Here is a 27,927-nt window from a genome sequence, read left to right as displayed (position 1 = left end):
AAACACAGCTATCTGAACCCACACCACTTAACCAAGTCATTGAGGATTATTGGAAATGATCTCACAGCAGAACAACTGGAATTACTAAAAACGCTTGCCCCCGGCCACCATTCTCTAATCAGCATGCTCGCTCACACTGCAAAGTGTTGTCAAACCCAAGTCCATGTGCTGGATGGACTGTGAGTCCAAACAAGCAAAAACATCAAAGTCTGGAGCAAAGAAAGGTTTAGTAGTCAAGGAGGCACCAACCCAGAAGACAGGAGATGTCGACTGTCTCAAAAGCACCGTTTCCTGGCCAGGTTGCAAGGTTTATAAAGGCAAAAAAAATAAAGGGGGGTGGGGAGGATTCTATATGATTTTAGTTTCCTGATAAGATACAGATGCAGACTTCCTGGAACTGCTTTTTTTGCTTCATGTGTCACTGTGGTGATTGTGACCGAACTATGTGTTTCTGTAAAGCAAACTATTAAATCATGGTCTTGTGATCCCTGAACTTCTTTCCAGGAGAGAGAAAAAGGCAATGGTTGTGGCATTTTATAATTTACTTAGAGCCTTGGTGATGGTTCGGGAGTTTCAGTTCTTAATTGGCCCTCCCTGTGTCATCAATTTTCAGTCGGTTTGGGGCCAGCTGGTTGAAGCCACAGGACATTATCTCAACAGTGTTGGGTCATAAATCAAGGCATTGGTTTAAGCTAACAGTCATGGAAGAGATTATGTTGGGCTTGCTTTTCCCTTGTTTCTGCATTCTCTCACTTTCCCAGGTAGTAACTTTGAATCTGCTCTTTGGAACTCAGGGAAGGTCTAGGAGATTAAAGCCTTTTTCTATAAACAAGAAATGGGGGATGCAGAAAGGCTTCTGACCCTGGGAAAACTCCACAGGGTCCAGTTCAGTTTTAAAAGCATTCTGTTATATATTTTTCAGCCTAAAATCTCAGTCTCTTTCCCTTCTCTCTTAGTAAATGAACTTACCTAATATTTAACAATTCCTTCAATGTATTGCCACCACATCCACAAATCTGCCTGTAATTGCTTCCATCCTATTTGTCTTTACTCCTGTTACAGTGGCCCAGCCAAAGATCAAACCCTCTATTTGTGCTCTAGATACAAAACACCCTGCCTTCCCAGTGCCTTTATTCCTTTATTTCTTCACGAAGTCACAGCTAAAGTCTTCAAAAGGCAGAGTTATGTACAGATATCTTATTATCCTGTGTTCATGTCCTTACCTCTCACTCACCTCTCGATGTCCTCTGATCCAGCTTTCATCCCAGGATTCCCATCCCTCAGTTCACCAGTGACTTTGCGACTGTTGTTCAGTCGCTCAGTAGTCGTGTCTGACTCTTTGTGAACCCCTGGACTGTGGCCCACCAGGCTCCTCTGTCCTTGGGATTTCCCAGGCAAGACTACTGGAGTGGGTTGCCATTGCCTCCTCTTGGGGATCTTCCCCACCCAGGGACTGAACCCACATCTCCTGCATTGGCAGGTGGATTCTTTACCACTGAGCCACCAAAGAAGCCCTCACCAATGATTTACTTGTTGCTAATTTAAATGGACTTATTTCAGTAGCTATTACACTTGATCTCTTATCAACTCCCCACACTTTGATCACTTTGTCATTCTTCAAAAATTCTCTTACGTTGCCCCATCTAAAACTGTCCCCTCCAAGTTTTACTCCTGCAGTGCTGCTCCTTTGCAACCTCTTGTCCAGACTTCTCCATCTCCATCCAGACTTCAAGATGTTGGCCTTGGGCATGACTGTATATTTGGTCTTGTCTATCCTCATTTTACATCAGAGATAACAAATTGGCAACCTTCCAGCTCATCACCACTGTATGAAAAATAGTAAATATCCAACAGCTATGTGTTTGGATAATTAGTTACAAGACCAGAACTCAGTTAGGTTTAGGGTAAGGGGAAGAGGATAGAATGTGAAACTAGCCACTAAAGTAAGCCCCAAGACAAGAAATTCCTCCCCACGCCACATCAACAGCTTCTCCTAAGAGTTAACATAAGTTACCTAGACTAATTGATGACAATTGTCCAACAATAGACACTTACGGATATCCTTGACATCTGGTGATTTTAAAATATGATCAGGAGGTTGTCTGGAGTATTTAGCCTGGGGTCTACAATCGAGATAATTGTACAGCTTAACTATATAGCCAAATAAAAGTTATATTAAAACTCCCAATAAAATGAGTGTCAAATAAAGACGCTATCACCGATTTACTCACTTATTTCTCTTCTGAGATACAGTGATAGTTTTCTTGTTTACCTTTCTGATGCGAAGAGCTGACTCATTTGAAAAGGCCCTGATGCTGAGAAAGATTGAGGGCAGGAGGAGAAGGGGACGACAGAGGACGAGATGGTTGGATGGCATCACCAACTCCATGGACATGAGTTTGGGTAAACTCCCGGAGTTGGTGATGGACAGGGAGGCCTGGGGTGCTGTAGTTCATGGGGTCGCAAAGAGTCAGACATGAGTGAGTGACTGAACTGAACTGATCAATCTTGTAATAGTTAGCAAAGGAAAAGTAGAACCAAGAAAAGAGCACAGTCTGATTCACCTGCTTTCAGGCCAGCTTCATCTCAATAAAACTCTGATCTAAAACCAGCTGATGAGTTTTTAAAAAAAAAAAATAGTTGAGAAGAGCTGACTCATTTGAAAAGACCCTGATGCTGGGAAAGACTGAGGGCAGGAGGAGAAGGGGATGACAGAGGATGAGATGGTTGGATGGCCTCACTGACTCGATAGACATGGGTTTGGGTAGACTCTGGGAGCTGGTGATAGACAGGAAGGCCTGCCATGCTGCGGTTCATGGGGTCACAAAGAGTCGGACACTACTGAGCGACTGAACTGAACTGACTGAAACTCATCCAGAAATAACTGGTCAGCCAAGACTTCGCTCTAAACAAATTCACTGGAGACCAGCTAATCAACAAAGTTTATCATTCACAAACTCATCCCCAAACAAATGTTTATTCAAGTTTATATGAAATCAACTTATCAGAAAAGAGCTTCCTCATCCAAAGCTCATCAAAAGGCAGCTGTTTAGCCAGGACCTGGTTCTACACAAATTCACCCAAGACAGGCTGATCTGCAGAGAATTCTTTTGTCCAAAGAAGCTGTTCAGCAAGGAGCTACCTCAAACAGACTCACCCAAAACAAGTTAATACTCGTCCAAAACAGCTGCCTCTAAACAAACTCTCCAAAAACTATGAAAACATCAAAAAAGCATTTCCCTTTCCACAACTGATTGGAAAACAGTGATCAGCTAAGACCTGTATGTACAAAAAAACACTATTCAAGAATAGCTAATAAGCAAAGAACCAACCCATCTAAAATGCATCCCAAAATGGCTGTCTAATTAGGTGTTGTCTTACCATACAGTCATCTAAGAGTGGTTTGTTAGGCAAAGAATTGTCCTGACCAAAGCACTTCCTAAATCAACTATTCAATCAGGCACTTGCTCTCCAAAAATTCATATAAAGCTCTATAGTCAATCAAACTCTGATCTATCAAAGTGTTCTCTAAAATCTGATATTCATGAAACACTTTAAAACCTTAACCTTGCTGAAAGCCACCTCAAAACTGACAAAAAAAAAAAAAAAACAAAGCTGACCACACCAAATTTTATCCAAGTCCACAAATCAACAAAAGACCTGGACAAACTCAATCTCATCAAAATGAAATATCTCCTCACCTGCTCCTCTATCAAAACCCACATCCAGATCTAACATTTTCATTTTCAAGCTCTCACCTTCAAACACAAACCTGTACTACCCACAGGAAATTAGGATATATGTTCAAAAACCTTCTGTAGAGCCATTTTTCTATGGAGTGCTTTGATGAATGAATGCCAAAAGGACAGCCAGTGAATTAAGTGTATCTAAAATTCTACTTCCCCAGTAGCACTAGTGGTAAAGAATACGCCTGCCATTGCAGGAGATGCAAGAGAAGTGAGTTTGATTCCTGGGTTGGCAAGATTCCCTGGAGTAAGAAAAGGCAACCCATTCCAGTATTCTTGCTTGGAAAATTACATGGGCAGAGGAGCCTGGTGGGCTGCAATCCATGAGTGAGTGACTAAACACAAAAAATTATATTAGATAGGAAAAAAACTATATAGGCTTATTACTAATCTCATAAAGCTTTTTCAGATTGGGTATTGGGAAAATATGTCCAGAATTCTTGGCAGAGTGGTTTGGCCATTGGTCACAGGTGATAAAGTTGGCAAGAAAATCTTAACTTCTTTTTGGAAGTAAATGAATTATCCACTTTGAACAGACATAATCTAAGGCATCTCTTTTTCTCTTAGTTTCCGCCCTGTTGCTCTGCCAAAAATAATCGAAATTCTACCACAATAGAGTAGATGCTTCCCCGGTGGCTCAGTGGTGAAGAAACCCACCACCCTGCCAATACAGGAGATATAGGTTTGATTCCTAGATTGGGAAGATCCCCTGGAGAAGTAAATGGCAACCCACTCTGGTATTCTTACCTAGGAAATCCCATGGACAGAAGGGAGCTGGGTGGGCTACAGTCCACGGGGTCACAGAGAGTCAGACACAACTGAGCGACTGAGTGGACAAAAGCGGGATTGTGCACAGTGGGGCTCTCAGGAGATCCACGACACCCCTGAAGTCGGTGGATACACATTGTGTGCATGGGCACATGTGCATCTTTCCTGAGGAGAAGGTGTCCATAAATCAGAGAAACTTAAACTAAAGCCAATAAGAAATACCAAGAAATGTCTAGACCTACAGGGCTAGGTGTTGCCTGTAGTTCACAAAATACTGTAATGAAACCTGACAGCCCAAGTCACTTAAGAAAAATAAATTACCTCTCTGTTTTTGCTGATGTCTCTCAGTTTTCAAAAGATTTAGGAATTTTCCCCTTTTATAGTACCTATTTCTGACTCCCACCTCCATAATTATATTATTGCAAGTTATCACCTTTCAAAGTTAAAATTCCTTGTCTAAGAAAGTACTTTGCTTTCTTTATTTCCCACGTTTATTTTGGCCAAAACCTATGGGCTGCTCAGTTTACCTCTCTGTTTTTGCTGATGTCTCTGTTTTCGAAAGATTTAGTAATTTTCCTCTTTTATATTACACATTTCTTGACTCCCACCTCCATAATTATATTATTGCAAGTTATCAGCTTTCAAAGTTAAAATTCCTTGTCTAAGAAAGTACTGCACTTTCTTTATTTCCCATGTTTATTTTGACCAAAAGCTATGGACTGCTCAGTTTCCAAGCTAGGGCATGTCCCATGATAGCTTGGGGTTGGAGACATGTCTGCATCAGGCATCTGATGTGCTGTCAGTTCCCTGAATCACCTGATGTCCAGACAGTCACACAGTGATTCAACTGAATCAGCTAACCGCTGGCACCAAACTCTAGGCTGGCAGCAGAACCCAAGTCTCTTCACCTAAACCCAGGAACAACAGTGGCATAAAATTCAACTCTACTTCTTCCAAAAAGAATAAAAAAAAAAAAAAAGTAAGGAAGCCCCTCCCCCTACACATTCACTGAAAATAATGCTCAGGAAAGAGTGGGCTCCCCAGTGTCACAGCCCCCCTCCCACTCAGCGAGGATCAAATATTCAGTGTCCCCTCAAAAAAGGTAAGCTCCTTAAGGGCAGGGATTTTTGCCACTGTTTTATTCCCAGAAACTGAAACAATTTGAGCAGAACATAGAGTGAATATATGCTAGTTGATGGGTTGGAAGAACAAATAGACAGAATAAAAGAATGAATGAATGTGTCTATGAAAGCCTGTGAGAACATACAGTTGCTTCCCTTGTACATCCTTCAGCCCTTATGGGTCATTGACCGTCTTAATATCACCCCATTTACCATGCTCTTCACTGTCCCATCAATCATATCTATCCTTCAAATCCACTTGAAGCCCCATCTCTTCTCTGAACTCCATCACTCCAGCGCCCTACAGTATGTGACTCTGCAATTTATCCATCAACATGCAGTGACCCATGCAGCGCTCTGCAAAGACATTAACATAGAAGACACTGAAGAATCATAAGACAAGGCTCAGGAACTTTCCATCTAGTTCAAGAGAAACATACAATCAGGAAATAATGAAGGCGCTCTGTCTGATTGAGATGAAGGAGATAGTGTCGATGGAGAGCCAAAAGAAGTAATATTAAGAGAAACAGACAATTTTTCACAGAACTAGAACAAATAATTTCACAATTTGTATGGAAATACAAAAAACCTCGAATAGCCAAAGTAATCTTGAGAAAGAAGAATGGAACTGGAGGAATCAACCTGCCTGACTTCAGACTCTACTACAAAGCCACAGTCATCAAGACAGTATGGTACTGGCACAAAGACAGAAATATAGATCAATGGAACAAAATAGAAAGCCCAGAGATAAATCCACACACCTATGGACACCTTATCTTTGACAAAGGAGGCAAGGATATATAATGGAAAAAAGACAACCTCTTCAACAAGTGGTGCTGGGAAAACTGGTCAACCACTTGTAAAAGAATGAAACTAGAACACTTTCTAACACCATACACAAAAATAAACTCAAAATGGATTAAAGATCTAAATGTAAGACCAGAAACTATAAAACTCCTAGAGGAGAACATAGGCAAAACACTCTCCGACATGAATCACAGCAGGATCCTCTATGACCCACCTCCAAGAATATTGGAAATAAAAGCAAAAATAAGCAAATGGGACCTAATGAAACTTAAAAGCTTTTGCACAATGAAGGAAACTATAAGCAAGGTGAAAATACAGCCCTCAGATTGGGAGAAAATAACAGCAAATGAAGCAACAGACAAAGGATTAATCTCAAAAATATACAAGGAACTCCTGCAGCTCAATTCCAGAAAAATAAATGACCCAATCAAAAAACGGGCCAAAGAACTAAACAGACATTTCTCCAAAGAAGACATACAGATGGCTAACAAACACATGAAAAGATGCTCAACATCACTCATTATCAGAGAAATGCAAATCAGAACCACAATGAGGTACCATTACATGCCAGTCAGGATGGCTGCTATCCAAAAGTCTACAAGCAATAAATGTTGGAGAGGGTGTGGAGAAAAGGGAACCCTCTTACACTGTTGGTGGGAATGCAAACTAGTACAGCCGCTATGGAAAAGAGTGTGGAGATTTCTTAAAAAACTGGAAATAGAACTGCCATATAACCCAGCAATACAACTCCTGGGCATACACACTGAGGAAACCAGAGCTGAAAGAGACATGTGCACCCCAATGTTCATTGCAGCACTGTTTATAATAGCCAGGACATGGAAGCAACCTAGATGCCCATCAGCAGACGAATGGATAAGGAAGCTGTGGTACATATACACCATGGAATATTACTCAGCCATTAAAAAGAATTCATTTGAATCAGTTCTAATGAGATGGATGAAACTGGAGCCCATTATACAGAGTGAAGTAAGCCAGAAAGATAAAGAACATTACAGCATACTAACACATATATATAGAATTTAGAAAGATGGTAATGATAACCCTATATGCAAAACAGAAAAAGAGACACAGATGTACAGAACAGACTTTTGAACTCTGTGGGAGAAGGCGAGGGTGGGATGTTTTGAGAGAACAGCATGTATATTATCTATAGTGAAACAGATCACCAGCCCAGGTGGGATACATGAGACAAGTGCTCGGGCCTGGTGCACTGGGAAGACCCAGAGGAATCGGGTGGAGAGGGAGGTGGGAGGGGGGATCGGGATGGGGAATACATGTAACTCCATGGCTGATTCATGTCAATGTATGACAAAACCCACTGCAATGTTGTGAAGTAATTAGCCTCCAACTAATAAAAATAATTGAAAAAAAAAAAAGAGAAACAGACAAGCAAAAATACTACAGGTGATTAAAATTAGGTATCTCGCCAACTCTGTCTTTCACTGCTCCCCTCACCTCATTTTGTTCCCTTGATAAGGAGCAATAACATCTCTCCTCCATCTATAAAAACTTGTTCTGCCTGGATGCTCTCCTTGCGTTCATAATGAATGAATTCTTTTTATTCTTCAAAACCAGCTCAGAGGTCACCACCTCTAATAAGCCCTCTCTGCCCTCCTGCCCCCAACAAAATTAACCAAGCTTCCTTCTATACCTGTGAATACTCCTAGGATTACACTTACTGCTTCTCAGGTGGCGCAGTGGTAAAGAGTCTACCTGCCAAAGCCCGGAGACCCAAGAAATGCAAGTTCGATCCCTGGGTTGGGAAGATCCCTTGGAGTAAGAAATGACAACCCATTCCAGTATTCTTGCTGGAAAAATTCCATGGACAGAGAAACCTGGTGGGCTGCAGTCCATGGGGTCACAAAGAGTCTCAGACACAAGTGAGCACACACACATACATTATTACACTTACCAAGGGTATACCTTTGTGTGTCCCCTATTCTTGTGTCCCCTATTCTTACCTGACAGTAATGAAAGTTAACTGTGTAATGAATAGTTACAGAAAAGCTTGGGGGAACAACTCATTGTCTCAGACATTCTATAGTCTGTGAGCATGTGTGCTAAGTCGCTTCAGTCATGTCCAACTCTGCGACCCGATGGACTGAGGCCTGCCAGGCTCCTCTGTCCATGGGATTCTGCAGGCAAGAATATTGGAGTGGGTCGCCATACCCTCCTCCAGGGGATCCTCCCAACCCAGGGATCAAACCCACATCTCTTATGTCTCCTGCATTGGCAAGCACTTTACCAATGTGCTTTACCATTAACCACTAGTGCCACCTGGGAAGCCCATTCTATACCCTAAAACTAGCCAACTCTAAGATGGCCTTCCATGTGAAATCCTAGCATGGCACTGATTTACCTTTGATTTGGACTCAGAATTTGCATGCCTCCCTTCTTATACATAAGGCTAAAGGAAACCCCCAGTAAAGCCCATGGCCCTGAAAGCTTAGGGTGAGCACTTCATTGTTCTTTTTGTGAAAGAAACCTCAATGAACATCTGTATTTTGCTTAGATTACTGTAGCCTTTTCCCCATTTAAAATAAAGTATACCACTCAACGCTTCTGGAGGCAATCTGGCCATTTCCCCCATTTTTGAAATTTTAAACATACATATCCTTTAGTTCAGTATTTCTAAGAAAAATACTTACAAAAAATACTCCCACTTGTGTGAAAAAAATTTATAAGGATGTTCACTGTGCCACTTTTATAATTACAAACTAAAATGAAAATGGATTAACTGTCCACCGAAAGGAAATGGAATATAATGCAGCCGTTAAATAAATGAAATAAATCTATACCTACTGACAAATAGGTTGCTGATTATTTATAAAGTAAAACAAAGTAAATTGCAGAGAAATATACATAATAGTTCTCATTTTTTAACATAGGCAGCTATATTTTGATGTTTGATTTATGTGCCCATGTACACATGATAAAACAGGTACTCTGGGAAGTCATTTGGGAAGGAGATGGAGGTGAAGAAAGATTGTAATTTTTTATTGTCTGCACTTTTAATTATACAACGTATGTCTTCCTGAAATACCCACTATTCAAATGGTAGACATTGGGTAATATGATGTCTGCAGCTAATAATGCACCTAATGAAGTGTTGGGAAATGAAAGAAACCAAATAAATGACTTCACAGACAGCTAAGTTCTGATTGGCCCCTCAGTCGCCAGCCTCCTGGAGTCAAATTTAAATTCCTCCTACACACTCATAGCTCACCTAAGGGTAAAAATTTTCAGCATACACACTAGAGAAATCACCTCACCTGTACATTTTGCCTAGTGAAGAGAAAGGTAACAGAACTGACCACGTTTCAAACAGACCACTCATTTTTTTCACATACCAGTTTGTCTCAAAAAAGAAAAAAAAAAAAAAATAGAGTGAAAGAATAACATTGTTTTGTTGTTTCAGGTAGCAATTTGAACATGAAGGCTGCGATTCTACTGTTTTGTCTTCTAGGATCAACTCTGTCATTACCGGTAAGTACAACATGTTTATTTTATGTACCACCCAGCCTTAACTGCAACTCTAACGGAAGACCTCTCTCTCCCTCTCTGCCAAAACTTCTCTGTTTGTGACCCATTCCCTTAGTTTCCTGTTTTTATTTTCCAAGCTGAAAGATGATAAGCTAATGAAGTATTAGTGTATATTCCAATGTACTTACATTGTATCCACTTTTTTTTTGTATCCACTTTATCATGGTAGAATTTTGATTATTTTTGACAGAGCAATAGGGCAGAAATTAAGAGAAAAAGGGATGCCGTGGATTATGTCTGCTCAATGTGGATAATCATTTTACTTCCAAAACGAAGTTAATATTTTCTTGCCAACTAATTATTTTCTCATGATTAAAGATGTAAACTACATTTCCTGAATTTTCTAATTGGAAACACAAAATATCTAAATTATAAAAACTCTAAAAAGTCTACCAAATTGCACAATAACAAGAGGATATTAGAAAGCAGATAATATTTTACACTTAGAACATTACATCACAAAATAAGTTCACATATAACAGGTTTAAAAAAAAACAACCTAGTATTCAAACGTGTACTCCAGCTATCCTCCAATATTTTATAGACATAATATGAGTGGTTTGGATCTCTAAATAAATTTCCCTTTGTTTGAGATGCTTCAGTGTGGACAATGAGAAAAAAAATTAAAGATACTTATTATGAATTAGCAGAACAAAAATAACATTCTCAACTAGGCTTCAAGCTCACTTAACACTCGCTTACTCATCCATGCAATCAACAAAATATTTATTGAAAACTCTCTATATACCAAACAATTTGCTAGTTGTTGAAGATAAGATGGTGAGAGAGAAAAAAAAGACATAATCCTTCATGTTGTTTATGAAGACTATTTTTAATGATAAATTATAAATTGTAACCATGATTAGCTCTGTGAAGGAGATGAACAGGGTGATCTTGGTGGAGGGGATGGAACAAACATGAAAAACCAACCTCCTTCTTATTTCATTCCAAACACACATGTGCCATTCTTTAAAGAAATCTCCTCCAAAAATTTAATCTTTAAACAAGGTAAATTAGGAAGTTAATTTTTTTAATGTGGGTTTTTGCACTTCACTGAATAAATTTGCCAAAAGGTTGTTCTAAGTTGGGTATCTCTTGTGAATTTAAATTACCATGTAGTTTGTGAAAACTCAAAACTTTCTTGAAGCATAGCTATCATTCAAGGTGGACCCAGGAGTAGTGTACAGGTTCATGCAGACTAGGAGAGCAGCAAGAATCAGTGGTGGAGGAAGTGTGAGAAGTAACATTAAAATGTCTATTAGCTATCATTAGGATTTATCAAATAAAAACTCGGGACATATGGGCAAGGTTTTTTTTTAATTACTTGTAAATGAATTTGTTGAATTATCATAAAGGTATATGAAATGAATAGATTTGCAAATGTGAACACTTAATGTAGCCTAGCCTTTTGATCTACTGAAACAATTCAGTCGGTCAAAAGTTTGGGGATATGGGGGTACTTTGGAACTGGGACACCTGGATGTTTGGGAGAGTGGTCAGGGTAAGCCTCAAATAGAAGGTGAGGGAGTGAGCCAATGTCTGGGGAAAGAGCGTTCCAGGCAGAGGGAACAGGTAGTGGTGAGGTTCTGAGCTAAGAATGGGCCTCGGGTATCCCAGAGACGGCAAGGAGCCTAAATAGCAGTAATGGAGTGAATGAGAGGGAATGAGGTAGAGTGGGAGTTCAGAGAGGTGCTGGGGGCCCAGGGTTTGAGGGCCTTTTGGGCTATTGTAGTATCCCTGACTTTTACTCTAAGTGCCAACAGAGGCTAAGGCAGGGGTTGAACAAAGACATGAACAGACCAGACTGCAGTTTTCAAAGGATCCCTCTGACTACCATGCTGACAATGAATTATAGGAGATGAAAAAACCTTTGCAGAATTTGTACTTACATAATCTAAAGGCTTAAAGGGACCCCTAAGGGCAGATAGTGCCAATCTCCTCTCTTATGACTGAGGGAAAAGACCAAAGTGAAGTCAAGAGGCGTTGTCAGCTCCAGGATATATCCAAGTGACCCAAGCATCAGCGCAGGGCTGGGGGGAGCCACAGGACACTATCCTTGGAGCACAGCCAGGAGCAGAGGCCAGCCAGAGTCAGCCTGCATTCCACCTGCATGCAGATGGAAGGCTAACAGAAGCAAATAGAAGGACTCATTTCTTCAAGGACTAAAAGTCCTTGCAGGAATTCCTAGTACAGGCTCTACAACTCATAAAATCACCGTGGGCAGCTCACAGAGCTTCTTAGTTTCATCAATAAACTAGAATAATACAACTAAGTCATCTGGACTCACAAAATCTTTTACCCCTAAAATACAGTTATTCTTAATACACTAAGAAAATACTCTGACCAAGCAGGGGACTGAATTTCTATTACAAGAGTAACTTGTCAGGCTCAAGGCTGACAGCTTCATGACAAGGCAGTAGAAATCATGGCAACTTATCTTCAAGCATTAGGAAAAAGCAAATGTGTACAGAGCTGAGGTGTGGACTGTATCTTTTATGTCCCAGAGGAGGAAAAGAAATGACTACCATCAGAAAACCACGTGCCTCACTCACCCTCTGTCCATCCCCACAGCACCCTTCCTGTTCTGGCACTTTCCCTTTCTACAGCTGCATCTCCTGTCACGCACAAAATGTTCCAGGGAGTTAAAACTGCTCCAAAACACACAGGGGATAAAGGCAGACATTTTTGCATTTTGGGTCAACTTATTACCTCCTGGAAATAAATGGATACAAGACCTCAAACCATTTTTAAGTTTGAAATTATACCTCTACAATATTCATTAAAAAAATTTTTTCCTTGCTCCTACCCCTAGGTAGGGGTGAAATATTCTATAAGAGGTTTAAATTTAGTTTTCCTTTAAGATTCAACCTTGGCATGACTTTCAGTCAGGAATGGGTAAAGCTGGAAGTTATACTGTTTCTGTCTTAAAGCAGGTCATCCAGAAGAGAATTTTTAAGGTCTCCTTGTTCATTCTCTTTCTAAACCTTAGTCTTCTTTCAGTTTTTACAGACCACCTGACGTAAGTTTCTTTACTCTGAGGTCTGGTGTCTCAAGCCTGAGCTGGAGGAATCCTCCCTACTGGATAACTTCATCCTACCAAATAGTTTAATAATTCTTTGTCTTGTTCCCAGTCAATGTCGGGGAGGGAGAGCTGGTCATGACAGGTCCAGTGTGTGTATATGAGGCCTCTTCACTTGGTATCCTGCTAGCTTTCTTTAAGTTCAGACTCAAGGCCAACTCAAAAAGACTTGTGAACACACATGAAAAATGGTAGATGCTGCTTCTTCAAATATTTGTTATCACAGATGCAGCTCAACCCCGCTCTGGTGCTTCCTCCTACCAAGCTTGTTCCAGATCAGGAAACACCGCTAAACCAACCGCAGCCAAGTCAGGTAAGAGTCCTACAGTGCTGAACGTCTGGAGACCAGCAAAGCAAACATGCTAAGGCTGGTGTATTTAAAATCAAGATTCACCCAAAGTTTCATGACTGAGCAAGAGAGAGAAAAGCCTTATTTGGGGGGAAATAAAAACAAGAAACATACTTTTTTTTCATTCATATTTCTTATTTCATTCTTATTATTTCATCACATATTCATTCTTATTCCTTTTGTCTGAGTAATAATTTGGTTCAGCAACCAAATCTAGTCAACTCTGAGAGGCAATAGCTACACCTATTGAAAAAGCTTGGTCATCTATGCCTTTGAAGAACTGTGACTTAAACAAATATGGTACTTGCCAGAACCTACAGGGATTAAGAGGTAATCCATAAAAATAGTTGCAAATCTCCTAGTGGTTTTAACTTTTATTGTTGATGAACTGATGTGTTACTGTAAACTCTATCATTGAAGCATATTTAAATACTTTTGAAAACTGAAATGTCTCCTAGCTCCCCTCCCTCTTCTTCCCATCCTCCCTCTATTCAAAAAGACCTCTCCTTCCCTACATCTAGACTTTGTGAAAATGGTACCGTAACACCAGAATAAAGTTTTCATTTTGGTCTATGGACATTACACAATACTCAAGTCACTAGTCAACCTTCTGCCTTAAGGAACTTGAAGCTTAGAGGACTTTCCTTAAAAAAGAATACAAAATTAGATATGCAAAATTAGTTACTAAAGTGAAGAATTCACAGTGAGATAAGAAATGAGTAAATTACATACTTTTAAGCTGATAAATACGTTAAACTTGACACATTGCTTAGGTACCTCCAAGGGCCTTGGAAGGGGCAATGCTAGTGAGAGGCCCTGAAGTTTAGCCTCATGGTAAATCCACCTGTGATAGAAGTATATGTTACTTGAGGATATAAACCACTGATGGCATTGTCTTTTTGTCTCACATATTAATTTCAATGCCCTGCAGATCTTCTCTTCTTTAAGTCTAATTCCTTTGACACATATGCTCACACTGGGGTCAGACTTGCAACTGGTAAGTACCTTTTATATCATATCATTTTAACGTCCATTGTTAAATAAAAATAATACTTCATGTTTAGCATATATATGGGGTGGGTATCCACAGATGTACACATACACACATTTCAGTGTAGATAAACGGAAAGAGAGGTGACAGAGAAAAGTCACAGAGAGCTGAATACTATTCAATGCAAGATTAAAAACTGTCTTATCTTTAAGATTATCTCTAAAGGAATTAATCTAATTCTCAAGTCTTTACTTCTTTAGGTCTCACCTCCTCTCTGAGCTCCCCTTCTCATTCCTCCAGCATATCTTCCTCACGAGGCTTTCCTGGTGACTCAGACAGAATCTGTGTGCAATGCAGGAGACCTAGGTTTGATTCCTGAGGAAGATCCCCTGGAGAAGGGAATGGCTACCCACTGCAGTATTCTTGCCTGGAGAATCCCATGGACAGAGGAGCCTGGCAGGCCACAGTTCATGGGATCACAAGGAGTTGGACACAACTGAGCAACTGACACTTTCACTTTTTCACATCTTCCTCACAGCCTATATGACATCCAAACACTGTGACTGCTATTATCACCCCAACAACAAGAGCAAATGAGAAGGGACAGGAAAATCTACATTCTTCTCATAGGATTTCTGTATAGTTTAATCTATCTGAGGGATAAGTTCAGTTCAGTCGCTCAGTCGTGTCCGACTCTTTGCGACCCCATGAATCGCAGCATGCCAGGCCTCCCTGTCCATCACCAATTCCCGGGTATGCCCATCAAGTCGGTGATGCCATCCAGCCATCTCATCCTCTGTCATCCCCTTCTCCTCCTGCCCCCAATCCCTCCCAGCATCAGGATTTTTTCCAATGACTCAACTCTTCACATGAGGTGGCCAAAGTATTGGAGTTTCAGCTTCAGCATCAATCTGGGGGGTAAAATAATTAATAAATTTCTTCCCTGCTTAAAGTGGGTTTTTTCTCCAGTGGTCAGATTTAAATGTAGTACTAGATCATGTTCAATCTACGTTGGACCCTCACAATTTTTACGGGGATACCAATGAAGGAACTCATTTTCTTCATAAGAAAGCTATCAGGAAAATTCCTAGAACCATTTATGCCATAGCCAAAAGGGGAAGGCAAGTGTGAAATCATCTAAGTAATCTTCAGGAGAATGGGTTAAATGCCAAAGGAAAACTGAGTGTGAGATAAGTTAGTCCTGGACTTCATGGCTGTACTAGCAGACTACACAGGTCTCTGGACTTCATTTCTGTTCCTAATTCCAAATGCAATGTCCACTACTATAGATTTGCAAAGCAAATCCTCCCTTTTACATCTAGTAAAGACAGTTTCTTATCCTGGATGTTCAAACTGAAACAACACAATCTTCCTCATTGCCCTACAGCTAAATCCTGCTGCAGGGGTGGCATCTGGTACACCGACCCTCCCACTGGCCCTGGGGGGACTGAACGTAGAGCAGCGGCTGCAACCACAAGTAAGTTCAAAGCCCCACTCAGTTTAACGCTGGCGTTTTCCCTCAGGTGAAAGCCTAAAGGGGAGGAAAGAATATTTTCAAGGTTCTTGAAAGTTTTACCCAGACACTTTGCAGAGGGATTTCCTATTTGCTGTTTCCTATTAAACTTATAACCGTCTTTGGCAATTTGGTTCTTGCTGAAACTCCATGAGAACACACCCAGAAAACTGAGCATGCTGCCCCATCGCCTCTCAAGAGTACACTTGTAACAGGTAACAGGAAACGTGAAGAGCTAGGGGAGATTCAGAAGTAAAGAATAAAGCTGGGAATTGAGAGGCGTCAGGATTCTTCTCCAGCTTGCTCTGTTTCTATGAAAGACTTTCTGAGTGACCAGAATCATTCCAAAGAAAAGATAAGGGATGGACAAAGCTTATTTCCAGCAAATCTAATCTCCTTTATGTGCCCTTTTTCCATGCCTCCTTTCAAGTTCCCGAGAATCCTCTAGTTCCTTTTCTCCTCCCATAATTATTTGCTTTTAGGAAAAATCCCCCAAAACCTTCTCACACAAAGATATAAATGACATACTTAGGACACCACCTCTTTTAGAAATGCTTGCATTTTAACTGCAAAGCCCAAACTTGTCTTCTTGGGACTTCTCTAAATAGTTTAATGACTCTGGAGAAAAATACAGTGATCCTTTATGACTAATTGTTTATCGTTTACTTATTCTCCCTAACACATAACCTCAGTCCCTATCATTCCCACATAATGGTCTGAGTTTTTGTAGAAGCTTTCTTGATTATTACATACATGCTATATGTTAATTATAGAGAATTTAGAAAAAAGATAAGCAAAAGGAAAAACTAAAATTCACTCATAAGCCTACCAGTCATAATTAAACACTGTCAGCATTCTAGAGCATGACCTTTCAGCCTTTTTTCTATGCATATAAGTATTGTTTTTAAAGAAAATATGTTCTTACTATATCTAATGTTTTATAATCTAACTTTTTCACATAATACATTTTGAAAAGACTTTCCTATATTTTGAATATTCACTTATAATATAGTAAATAGCATAATATTGTTTTCAATGATTGCTTAGTATTCCACCATATTGCAAAAGTTTGTGTTTTTTCCAAAATTTTTACTTCCATAAATAATACCACAGTGAACATCCTTTAACTAAGTCTTTGACCATATTAGTGATTCTTTCCTTAAGATCAGGAAAAAATGTCTTTGTGAGTCCAAAGACATTAAAAAATGTAAGACTTTTAATACACATTCCCAAAAAATGAAGCATGACTATAGCCCATCTTCCTACCACTATAGACACCCAACTTATAGTAGCAAGCTTGCATAATTAGTAATTATAATCAAAGCTGAGTTTGATTGAGAAAATTATTTTAAGCTTCTCAATTTAAATTCTACATCATATTCAACCAATACTTTTTCCTGTACTTTCTTTTGTCCAAGACAACAACACAAAAGACTATACGGCTTCATTGACTCATATTTGTAAAATTCTATAATGTAACTAACTTTTACATTTCTTTTTTAATACTAATGTATATATTCATAGATCAGTAAGTACTTATTTCTTACAGATATATTAGAGCCTTCGCTCAAAGTGTTTTCTGTTATTTATATCTTAATAATAAGAGTGATCCTCTGAAAAAGACTAGAGAGAGTTGTTTACTGCGTGACCTTGGTATAGTCCACCTGCCAACTGCCCCCAGTTTCAGTTTCAATAGCTGCCCTGTTCCAACCTCAAAGTCAGACTTAGTACATCTTCATATTCCCCAAAGAGTATATTCACTGGAGTCCAAGGCAGTAGTGGGCACTGTAGATGGTATTAAAGATTCAGCAGAGATGTTTGAGATGCACGGCCCCATCATCCAATAATATAAATCAATCCTCATTCTCTGTGGGGCTTCTTCAATGTCTCTAGGCTATACCACCTCCTCATCATACGTGCCTTCTCCTGTGCAGGCGCAGGGGCTCTGACCTGTCTCTCCCTAGGCAGAGTACCTCACATCCCCCGCCAGAAACCTGGGCACATGTCCACAGCTCTCACTGGCGAAGCAAGCCCAGTGTGGCTAAGAAAGAACTCGAGAACCACACAACTTCTGGCTGAATCCTGGCTCTCCACTTACTACCTATGTGGCTAGGTTACTTAACCCTCTGTGACTCACTTTCTTCATCATTTAAAATAGGAATTAATTAGAACCTTACCACTAGAGCTGTTAGAAGGATTGAGTAAATCTACATAAAGCACTTAGAACAGTACCTATCAGGTGGTAATCATTCAATACATTTAGCTATTATTTCAAACAAATTCTCTATGAAAAACTAACAACTTCTCTCCATACTGTTATATTGGTATTACATTAGTTAATTATCTTTCATTATTGTTTTTACTTAAGACATCTGTGGTTTCCTCTTTGTATCCTTTTGTTCCTTCTAATTTGCCTTTAAAGAAGAACTTTCCATTTTGTTTTCTCCCAAATCCTTTGTCCCTTTCCTTTGATCCATTTTTTCATTGCCACCCTGAAGACTATTTGCTTATGGTCAGTAGCCAAGGGTCTGACTGAGAGTAAGGCTTTTTCCTAAATGTGTGTACTTTTTATCTTTGAGCATTATGGGTATTACTGCACAAACTTCTTGAGAAATAATAAAGGTCTATTTATAAGACTTTCAACTCTTTTAGGTTGGGTTGTATTAAAAGTCCCATTTTGATAACTTTTATGACACTGGATTTCTATAGAAATAAAAATAAACTTTAAAACCCTAATTCTTTCTAACAAACCCTAAAGTTAGTTCTTAGAGTGCTAGAGCATGCCAACACCTCACCCAGATCTTTCCAACTATAAATTCATTCCATTCACATAGTCATCAGTGACCAGTAGAGTGTCCCTCATTTAGCTCGAAGAACTCTGTTAGGACCAGGGATGTTAAACAATATCATCCATAATTTCCTACTTGTGCCTCCATTGTGAGACTAAATGTATATGCTTCAAGAAATCTTGATTATTTTAAAATATCCACTACATGTTTTCATGTATCTTCTGAGATGCCATGTAAAAGAAACATGCATTTTATCATCATGATTACTTGGAATAATTTTAAGTTTGCAGAAACCTTGAGAACAAAATTATTTTCATCCAATTTACTAACTTCTGCCTTATAAATGTGCTTCCTTAAGCGGGATTCTAAATCTCTCTGGGCCTAATCTTCTTTTCACAAACTGAATCAGTTCCAATTGCCATCCATCTTGTGAGTCTATATCTATGATTTTAGATGATACATTAAATGGAATATCTATTTAATAAACATTGTGTACTTATTTTGAAAGTCTCAATATTTACATCATTTGCCAGAATTTACCTTTTAGTATATTTTTACTAAATTTTTCACTCTTTTTTCAGATGTTACCAGTTATTGTAGCACACTTTGGAGCCCAGGTAAGATTATTTTATAATATGATTTTATTTTAGATCATCTTAGTGTGAAATATTTAATTCTGTATCAGTTCACCAGATAGTTGCCAAGCTTCCTATTTACTTTGCACTGTATGGCCACTACAAATAGGATAATAACAAGAACATTTACTGAGCATTTATTATGTGCTAGGCACTGTCCCAAGTACTTTTTATTTACTATGTACTATCTCATCTAAGTTTCAAAATAATCTTCTATAGTCAGTGTTTTTATTTCCAATTTGACGGCGAGTAACTGGCGACACTTACTTAGTTGTTCAGTTATATCACACAGTAAATGTCACAAATGAAGCAGTCAATCCTTTAAACCACACTGTCAAGCAAAAAAAATTAATTAATTAACTGATCTAGAAATTGATGGTGTGGGGGATTTTTTAATCTCAAATTTATTTATTAACTATATGACTTTTCCCTAAAAATGATAAACTTTCCTCTCTATTTTTCCTTTGTGAAGAGTAATTCTTGAGCTCACTGATACAATTACCAAGAGCCAAGATCAAGTATGAGTGTCAGATGGCAGGTTTTACTTCTTCCTTTTTTTAACTGGAGGATAATTGCTTTACACACTATGTTGGTTTATGCTGTGTGACAGCGTGAATCAGCTCTAAGTTTACATACATCCCCTCCCTCTTGAGTTTTTACTTCTAAAAGGAGAAATAAATGAAAAAATATATATATATAAAATTCACACTAACTCGTAATTCCACATCTGGGAACACATTCCAAGGAAATAATCTGAAATACAGCGCAGGCTTCTTTACAAATAAATTCATCAAAATATTTTTACAGTAAAGAAGAATACTGTATGTGCGCTCCATCACTCAGTCATTTCCAACTCTTCTCAACCCCATGGATTGTAGCCTGCCAGGCTCCTCTATCCATGGAATTTTCCAGGCAAGAATACTGGAGTGGGTTGCCATTTACTTACTCCAGGTGACCTCCCTGACCCAGGGAAAAACTCCACATCTCTTGGGTCTCCTGCTTTGGCAGGCAGACTTTTTACCATTGTACATTTAGGAAGCTTCCAGAGAAGTATATTAGGTGCAACTTAAATTTAAACAGAAGGAAAATTATTATGTAAACTGTACAGCATAAAAGAAAATACTTGTGACCATTCAAAAGTATATTTATTAAAATTTGTTGGCAATATGGTTAAAGAATTGTTGTGTACTATTAAAAGAAAAGGTAAGACACAAATTGTGTAAATGATGTGACTGCTAGTATATAAAAAACAAATGTTTGTAAAACATCTGAAAGAAAATACATCAACTCTGCATGATGGGATTATATTTTTTTTCTTTATGGCTGTCTGTATTTTTCAAGTTTCCTCTAATGTGTATATATTACCTAATAATAGAAAATAGGTAATTTTTGAAATGCATAAAACCTCCCATTACTCAGATAAAAAATGTTAGCAGTCCAATACCATGTCCTGACTTGAGCTTTGTAATAAAACTCTCAAAGGCAGTTTAAATTATTGCTGAAAATTAAAAAACATGTATCTCTTTAAAACCATTTTAAGCTTTTCAATTATGATATATATATATTGCCCCAAATATATTAAAATCTAATAATATGTGTTATTCTTTTCCTTTTAGGGTACTATCCTAAGCTCAGAGGAATTGGTAAACAAAAAAAAAATAATAATTCCTAGTATTTCAAGTTCTTTTCACTGCTACCATAATGCTGTTTTCTATCCTCATATTGTCTCTTTTGACCTCAGCCCCTAAACCTGATACATGCTATCACACACTGAACACTTTTATAGGTCTTCTCATTAGGTTATCTTTTCTCCAGCTAGGGATTCCATCATCCTTCTCCAGCTACTTCTCCATTAATTTGACTTAGCTTTTGCTTTCCATATATTGATGTCAGATTCAGGTCTATCCAGAAAGTCAATGCATATTTTTAAATTTTATTTAAAGTTGATTAAAATCTAGTGTTTTAAGTTATTGAACTACATGTAGATTTATAATCACATACATATTGATCTTTATCTCAGGAAAGATTCTTTTTTTACTTAAACGTTTAATGCTTATAGAAAAATATATTTTTATTCTAGCATCTTATGATGATAAATGAAATCTGCTCTATACATATGAATAACTAAAGGGCTGAACCCAAAAACTCATTGTACCATGCCTAGGCACTTCTACGCATTTCTCCAGAGTCATTTTCAGAGAAAAATAATTTGAATTAATGGTATCTAAACTTGACACTAAATAAAGAGTTGAGGAAATATCTGGGAAGATAGTTTTTAAATTTTTATATTATAAGGAAGGTAGAGATTTGCTTAATTGTTCATAAATAAAATCAAATAATGGGGCTGTTTTGCCAACAATGATATATGAACACCCATTTCTACCAGTTATGGACCTGATCCTATAAAACAAGCACCTCGGTGGATTTTTCTTTTTACATATATTGACTTTAATACTCACCAGATTACAAATTAGAGATTTTTAACACAATTTAACAGAAAAAGACACAGAGGCTAGAAAAACTTAAGCAACATAGGTGCCAAAGTCAATAAAACTGTAGATCTAGATTAAAAACCATTTTCCTATCCACTATACCAGTGGTTTTCAAGTTTTTTTAGTGAAATGCACAGTAACAGTTATATTTTTCATGTTGCTAAAATATACACATTTTATGAAACAATACTTACCCTTATTATAGAGAGTGCACTGGTAATTTATAGTCTATTATTTTTGCCTTATTTTTTAATGATGTACCATCTTCTTTATTTCAAATGCATGGATGTCACAACCCCCAGTTTGAAAACTTCTGTACTCTACTCCTGTCTCTTATCCAGCATAAGCCTAATTCTGGTTTCAGTACCTCATAAATCTAAGACAGTGTTTTCCAAACATCAGTCTTGGACCTCAAACCACGACAATTTGGAGTGTTGGTTAAAAATGAGTATTTCTGCCTTCCAGGTGGTATTTATGTATACTAACAATTGAGAACCATGCTCAAAGAAACAGACCTGTATCTTAACTATAAGTTCTCAACCCTTTTTATTGTATGAAAATGCTATCAGAACTGGGAGGTCCAAGAGAACTGGTTTCTGCCTGAACTCTCTCCAAAACCAGCTCATTTCCAGGTATTTCGTCTTAGGAAGAACTTTTCATGGTAATTTTTTCCCAGGGGAAAAACAACAAATCTAAGTACCAACAACATTCAGTCAGTCAGTCAGTCAGTTCAGTTGCTCAGTCGTGTCTGACTCTTTGCGACCCCACGAATCGCAGCACGCCAGGCCTCCCAGTCCATCACAAACTCCCGGAGTTTACTCAAACCTATGCCCATCAAGTTGGTGATGCCATCCAGCCATCTCATCCTCTGTCGTCCCCTTCTCCTCCTGCCCCCAATCCCTCCCAGCATCAGGGTCTTTTCCAATGAGTCAACTCTTCGCATGAGGTGGCCAAAGTATTGGAGTTTCAGCTTCAGCATCAGTCCTTCCAATGAACACCCAGGACTGATCTCCTTTAGGATGGACTGGTTGGATCTCCTTGCAGTCCAAGGGACTCTCAAGAGTCTTCTCCAACACCACAGTTCAAAAGCATCAATTTTCCGGCGCTCAGCTTTCTTCACAGTCCAACTCTCACATCCATACATGACCACTGGAAAAACCATAGCCTTGACCAGATGGACCTTTGCTGGCACAGTAATAGTGTGCAAATCACTGACAGTCCAATAGAAAGGAGACCCATTGAGTAACCTCAAAGAATACACCAGTGACTGAATTGCCAAAAGAAATGTTCTTGACTGAATATTCCAATGCCCTTGAAAAAAATATATCAAAAGAAAGCATAAAAATCATCTGATAAGAATGGATTAATCTACTTGACTTCATTTTTCCATTAATTTTTAATCTCTTAAATTACTTCTTTTAAAGTCTGGGCAAAAAAGAGACTGTGGTTTAGGTCAATAACAGAAATAAAGCCTGCTGCAATTGTATGGAGTTTCTGTCTTAGTTTTACTTCCAGATACAACTGATATGAACAAATGATGCATCGCTCCTTTTCCTGTGACTGACTTGATTCTTGCGTTCCCTTTCTGAGAAAAAGAGAGCATAGCAAGGATCCCGAGTAATGAAACCAGCATCAGGCTTGGCTCAGGCTAGGGGGCCATTTCCTCTAAGGAATGCCCAATCGTCACTGTTTTTGCTGACTCTACCCTCTTCATCTGCGAATCCTACTCAAACTTGCTGCTCTCAAAGAAGAAAAGGCTAGTTGACCAGCCTTAAAATGTGTTCTTTTGACTTTGTTTTCTATTTCCTTCTCTCATTCCAGCAAGGGACCTCTCAAATCCTAACAGGCCTTATCTTCCATCCCTTGTTCGCTGGAGCCATCCTGCCCACCAGTCAGACTAATCCAGATGCCCAGAATGGAATCCTTCCTGCAGGACAAGCAGGAGCAAATCCTGCCACCCAGGGAACCCCAGAGGAGCCCTTCTCAACCCCCAGTGGCACAGACGATGACTTTGCAGTGACCACACCTGCTGGCATCCAGAGGGGCAGGCAAACCACAGAGGAAACCCCCACGGCATCACCCAAAGGTAGGTTCTCCCAGCCAGGAAGACCCCCCAGGGCCATGACAGTCATCTGTGGAGTGAAAGAGAAGGGTTCTTTGTCGTGCCTTGACAAATACAGATCCTAATAACATCAGGGAGCCCCTTTACTCACTCACATTTGATTTCACCAATAAGGGAGTATTTTTCCAGGATTACTATCCCTATTTGGGCTTCCCTGATAGCTCAGTTGATAAAGAATCCAATTGCAATGCAGGAGACACTGGTTCAATTCCTAGGTCGGAAGATACACTGGGGAAGGGATAGACTACCCACTCCGTTATTCTTGGGCTTCCTACTGAATCTACCCAAAAAGAAAACATTTAGGTGCTGGCATAACACACTTTCCATGTTGGGTCAGGGCTGAAAATATTTGAAACCAAATGGTGCGCTCCCTTTCCCATCCCCCGTACACCGCCCCCCCCCCCCCCCGCCCACCCAAACACATACAGGACACAGTTAATCAATCAAGATACTTTTTCCCACTCACTCATCATGGATGAGACTCAGCACCTTCCTAACATAAGGTGGCAAGCTGCTCTTAGTAATAGACTAGATTTAGCATGGTAAATCAACTCACGTGCCATTCCCCTCAGATGAAACTTAAGAAATGTTGTAAAAAATAAGCTCTCCTAGCACTAACAAACAGATAATCATTTAATCTGTGAGGATGTCCAGACCCAAATGTTCCAAACATCCAAAGAGACAAAAGAATGATTTGTTACTGATACTCTCACCCCAAGAAATTTTCATCTCAAGTAAAAATATTTAAGTGTAACATGCTTTTACCTACATTTAAAAAGAGGTTTTTTTTTTTATTTCTTACAGGAATTCAGTAAGCTGTCTCAATTTTTTTCAACTGAACCACCTCAAAAGTGGTGACACATGAGACTCTTCTTCATTGATCATATTATTGAATAGATTAAGACATACTGGACAGTACCAGAAGAAATTAATTCTTAGCTTATATAAAAATTTTTCTTGAAATTTCAGAAAATATATACTTCCTGGAGAATACTGACTTCTGAAAAAACTACTAATGAAATGCATAAATTTGTCTTTCAAATATAATATTATGCCACCTTGGACCCAGAAGATATGCATATTAAAAATGTACTTTTAAACTGACTCTTTTTCCTCTTTGTGGAAGTGAAAGAAAGTCAGACCATTTCAGAAACTGCATTACCTCAGGACACTTAGATGATATTCTTGGTCTAGACTGCCTTTGGAAGAAGGAAAGGCGGCAGTCACGGGAGTGGACACCAAGCCATGTAAGGACAAGTTCTAATCTTCTCAAAACCACCTTATGACCCACTCTCTCCCATAAGAGCCACAAACTTAATTTTCAATAAGCAAATTAATTGCAAAGCAAAGCAAATTACATGTGCATCTAAAATATGCAGTGGAAGCCAAGAATTGTTAAGTCATATTGTCTGTCCTCAGGTTGCTTATAATACAGAGCTAGTGATTATGGCATTTAATGTTTAATTTGTTGTGTCTGATATCGAGGAATGACACTGATATATCTGCTAAAGAGCTGGAGGAATCATGCTTCCTGACTTCAGATGATACTACAAAGCTACAGTAATAAAAACAGTATAACACTGGCACAAAAACAGATACATAGATCAATAGAATGGATAGAAAGGCCAGAAATAAACCCATACACTTATGGCCAATTAATCTACAACAAAGGAGGCAGGAATACACAATGAAGAAACATCTCTTCAACAAGTGGTACTGGAAAAACTGGATAGCTACATGTAGAAGAATGAAATTAGAACATTCTCTAACACCATAATACAAATATAAACTCAAAATGAATTAAAGACCTAAGTATAAAACCAGATACTATAAAACTTTTAGAGGAAAACATAGGCAGAACACTCTTTTACATAAATTGCAGCATATCTTTTTTTATCCACCTCCTAGAGTAATGAAAATAAAAACAAAAATAAATAAATGGAACCTAATTAAATTAAAAGTTTTACAAAGCAAAAGAACCCATTAAAAAAATGAAAAGACATTGCACAAAAAGAGAGAAAATATTTGCAAACAAAGCAACCAAAAGGGATTAATCTCCAAAATACACAAACAGCTCATACAGCTCAGTATCAAAAAAACAAGCTACCTATTCAAAAAACTGGTAGAATATCTAAGGAGACATTTCTCCAAAGACATACAGATGGTCAAAAAGCACATGAAAACATTCTCAACATTGCTAATCATTAGAGAAATGAAAATCAAAATTACAATAAGATATCACCTCACACCAGTCAGAACTGCCATCATCAAAAAGTCTACAAATAATAAAGTGCTGGAAAGGATGTGGAGAAAAGGGAACCCTCCTACATTGTTGGTGGGAATGTAAATTGGTACAGCCACTAAGGAGAACAGTATGGAGGTTGCTTAAAAAACTAAAACTAGGACTACCATATCATCTGGCAATCCTATTCCTGGGCATATACCTGGAGAAGACCATAATCCTAAAAGATGCATGTACCCAATATTCACTGCAGCACTATTTACAAGAGCCAAGACATGGAAGCAATTCAAGTGTCCATAAACAGATAAAGGAGATGTGGTATATATAAACAATAGAATACTACTCAGCCATAAAAAGAATGAAATAATGCCATTTGCAACAACATGGACAGACCTAGAAATTATCATATTAAGTGAAGTCAGACAGAAAGGCAAATATATGATATCCCTTACATGTGGAATCTTTCTTAAAAATGATACAGATGTTTGACAGAAAACAACAAAATTCCATAAAGCAATTACCCTTCAATTAAAAAATAAATTAAATTTTTTTTAAAGATACAAATGAACTTATTTACTAGACAGAAATAGACTCACATAAAAAACAAATTTATGGTTACTGAAGGGGATAATGGAGGGGGAATAAATTAGGAGTTTTGGATTAACATATACACACTACTATACATAAATAGATAAACAACAAAGACCTACTGTATAGCACAAGGAACTGCGCTCAGAAGCTTGTAATAACTTATAATGGAAAAGAACCTAAAAAAGAATGTATGCATCTATAGATAAAAATAGATCGATATATATAAATAGCTGAATCACTTTGTTGTACACATGAAACTAATACAACATTGTAAATTGACTATACCTCAATTTTTTAATTAATAAAATAAAAAGCTTTAAAGTACCCACTCTTTAAACTTTTGCTCCACACACCTAAAAGGTAATATTTAATCAGGTTTAAATTTATAACCCAGATTACTGCAGTTCATTCAGAGTGGGATAGAGTGGGAATGATTAATATCAACCACAGTAGAGCGCCCACATAAGAATGATATGAATATGTTCAACAAAATTTTTCCTTATATTTGAGTCAGCCCCATCAGTATGGAAAAAACCTAAATATACAACCACAAAATATATTCCATGTTATGTTTTCCAGGTGGTTAAAATTTTACTAGTGGCTAAAGATTTATTAGCACTTCAGATTTGCAGATTTCCATTAGGAATTGTTATGGTTTTCATAGCCAAATGAAAGTAAACTAGGGTTCAACTTTCCAAAAGTGAATATTTTATCATTAGTGTCATGTGCTACTAATTAAAAGTGTGTATCAAAGATTTCCTAGGTAATTCTCTGTCAAAAAAAAATTCTCTCTGAGTCTCACTTTTCCTATGTTTAAAATATGTTAATATGATGATTAAAGTACATACAAGTGCTCTGTGAATCCCAAACTACTGTAGAAATTAATTTTGTTTACGTTCAGTATGCTTCAAACCAATTAGAATTACCTGTCCTTTCAGCCCCACATCTTCTCCCTATTCTTCCTCACTGTACTTTAATTATTAGTGTAGGTATATGATTGCCAGCTAAACCATCAAGATCAGATGTCCTTCTGGGCATGCTACTCCTGGGGAAACCTGAAAACTTCCCAAGGCTATAGGTAAACAGATGGACTTAAGGATTCAGCTTCCACTTTGGCC

At 38.3% G+C, this 27,927-nt stretch overlaps 1 protein-coding gene across 1 annotated transcript; it reads left to right on the top strand.

The window, feature by feature from the left end:
* Nucleotides 1-9,895: 9,895 nt before the first annotated feature.
* AMTN (amelotin) lies at nucleotides 9,896-24,791 on the top strand. The gene is made up of 7 exons (XM_061145568.1): nucleotides 9,896-9,949; nucleotides 13,312-13,398; nucleotides 14,366-14,431; nucleotides 15,813-15,902; nucleotides 19,309-19,344; nucleotides 23,676-23,940; nucleotides 24,781-24,791. Exons 1-7 carry the CDS (start codon nucleotides 9,896-9,898, stop codon nucleotides 24,789-24,791), a joined length of 609 nt encoding a protein of 202 aa, XP_061001551.1.
* The last annotated feature ends 3,136 nt before the right edge of the window (nucleotides 24,792-27,927 follow it).

The sequence above is a fragment of the Dama dama genome, chromosome 6, assembly GCF_033118175.1.
Source record: "Dama dama isolate Ldn47 chromosome 6, ASM3311817v1, whole genome shotgun sequence".
NCBI classification, from domain to species: Eukaryota; Metazoa; Chordata; class Mammalia; order Artiodactyla; family Cervidae; genus Dama; species Dama dama.
This window is presented reverse-complemented; position numbering and strand designations above follow the sequence as displayed.